Source organism: Tigriopus californicus, chromosome 3, assembly GCF_007210705.1.
Source record: "Tigriopus californicus strain San Diego chromosome 3, Tcal_SD_v2.1, whole genome shotgun sequence".
Taxonomy (NCBI): domain Eukaryota; kingdom Metazoa; phylum Arthropoda; class Copepoda; order Harpacticoida; family Harpacticidae; genus Tigriopus; species Tigriopus californicus.
Window position 1 is genome coordinate 536,487 of NC_081442.1, and position 740 is coordinate 537,226.

At 60.4% G+C, this 740-nt stretch overlaps 1 protein-coding gene across 1 annotated transcript in view; it reads right to left on the reverse strand.

Annotated features, from left to right (window-relative positions):
- LOC131878044 (protein IWS1 homolog A-like) overlaps nt 1–740 on the reverse strand; it is a 2,888-nt gene that overhangs the window by 618 nt on the left and 1,530 nt on the right. Inside the window, exon 2 of the mRNA XM_059223945.1 lies at nt 3–740. Coding sequence (XP_059079928.1) covers nt 3–740 — 738 coding nt within the window. The remainder of the gene's footprint in view (nt 1–2) is intronic.

Sequence of the window (740 nt, forward strand, 5' to 3'; positions counted from 1 at the left end):
GCAGCTGCGTCATGACCACGGTGAGCATGGAAATCTTTTTCGTGGCGGGTTGACGAGCTTGATTGAGTTCACGATCCTCACGGGCGGCCAATCGCATATCAGCGATCATCTTCGCAATGGCATCGTCGTTGTCGTTAATCAGATCAATATCCTTTCGCCTCCGCCGTTTCCGCATTTCAGAGCGCTTCTTCTCCAACATGATATCGAAATCGGACATGAGCGAATTTTGCGTGGAACTTTGCGATCCGATCCGGTCGGTGGTGCCTTCATCATCGGACGAGTCCGGCGCGCGTTCGGCATTGTCCGCGTTCTCACCACTCGCCTCATTGGGCGGACCTTGGCCTTCACCTTCGGGCTCGCCCTCACTACGACTCCCACTCGAAGCCAAACGAGGCCGTTTCTGACCCCCGGCCGCATCGGATTCATCACCACTGGCCCGATCAGCCCGGTTTTCATCATCACTATCACCAAACGCTTCTTTGACCACCCGTTTCTTCTTGCGATTCACCAGATCCGAGCCGTCGGAGGAGGGCGAGCGGCTACGGGATCGACTGCCGGGGCGCGGGGCCGTGGGGCGACCTTCGCGGGAGGAGCCCGAACTCGAGTGGACGGATTGTCGACTGTGAATCGAAGAGGCGCTGGAAGCACGACTACCCGAGCGGGACCGGGCCTGACGAGTCACGGGCGAGCCCGAACCACTGCGAGAGCGGGACCGAGCTGCTCGGGCCACGGGGGAGCCC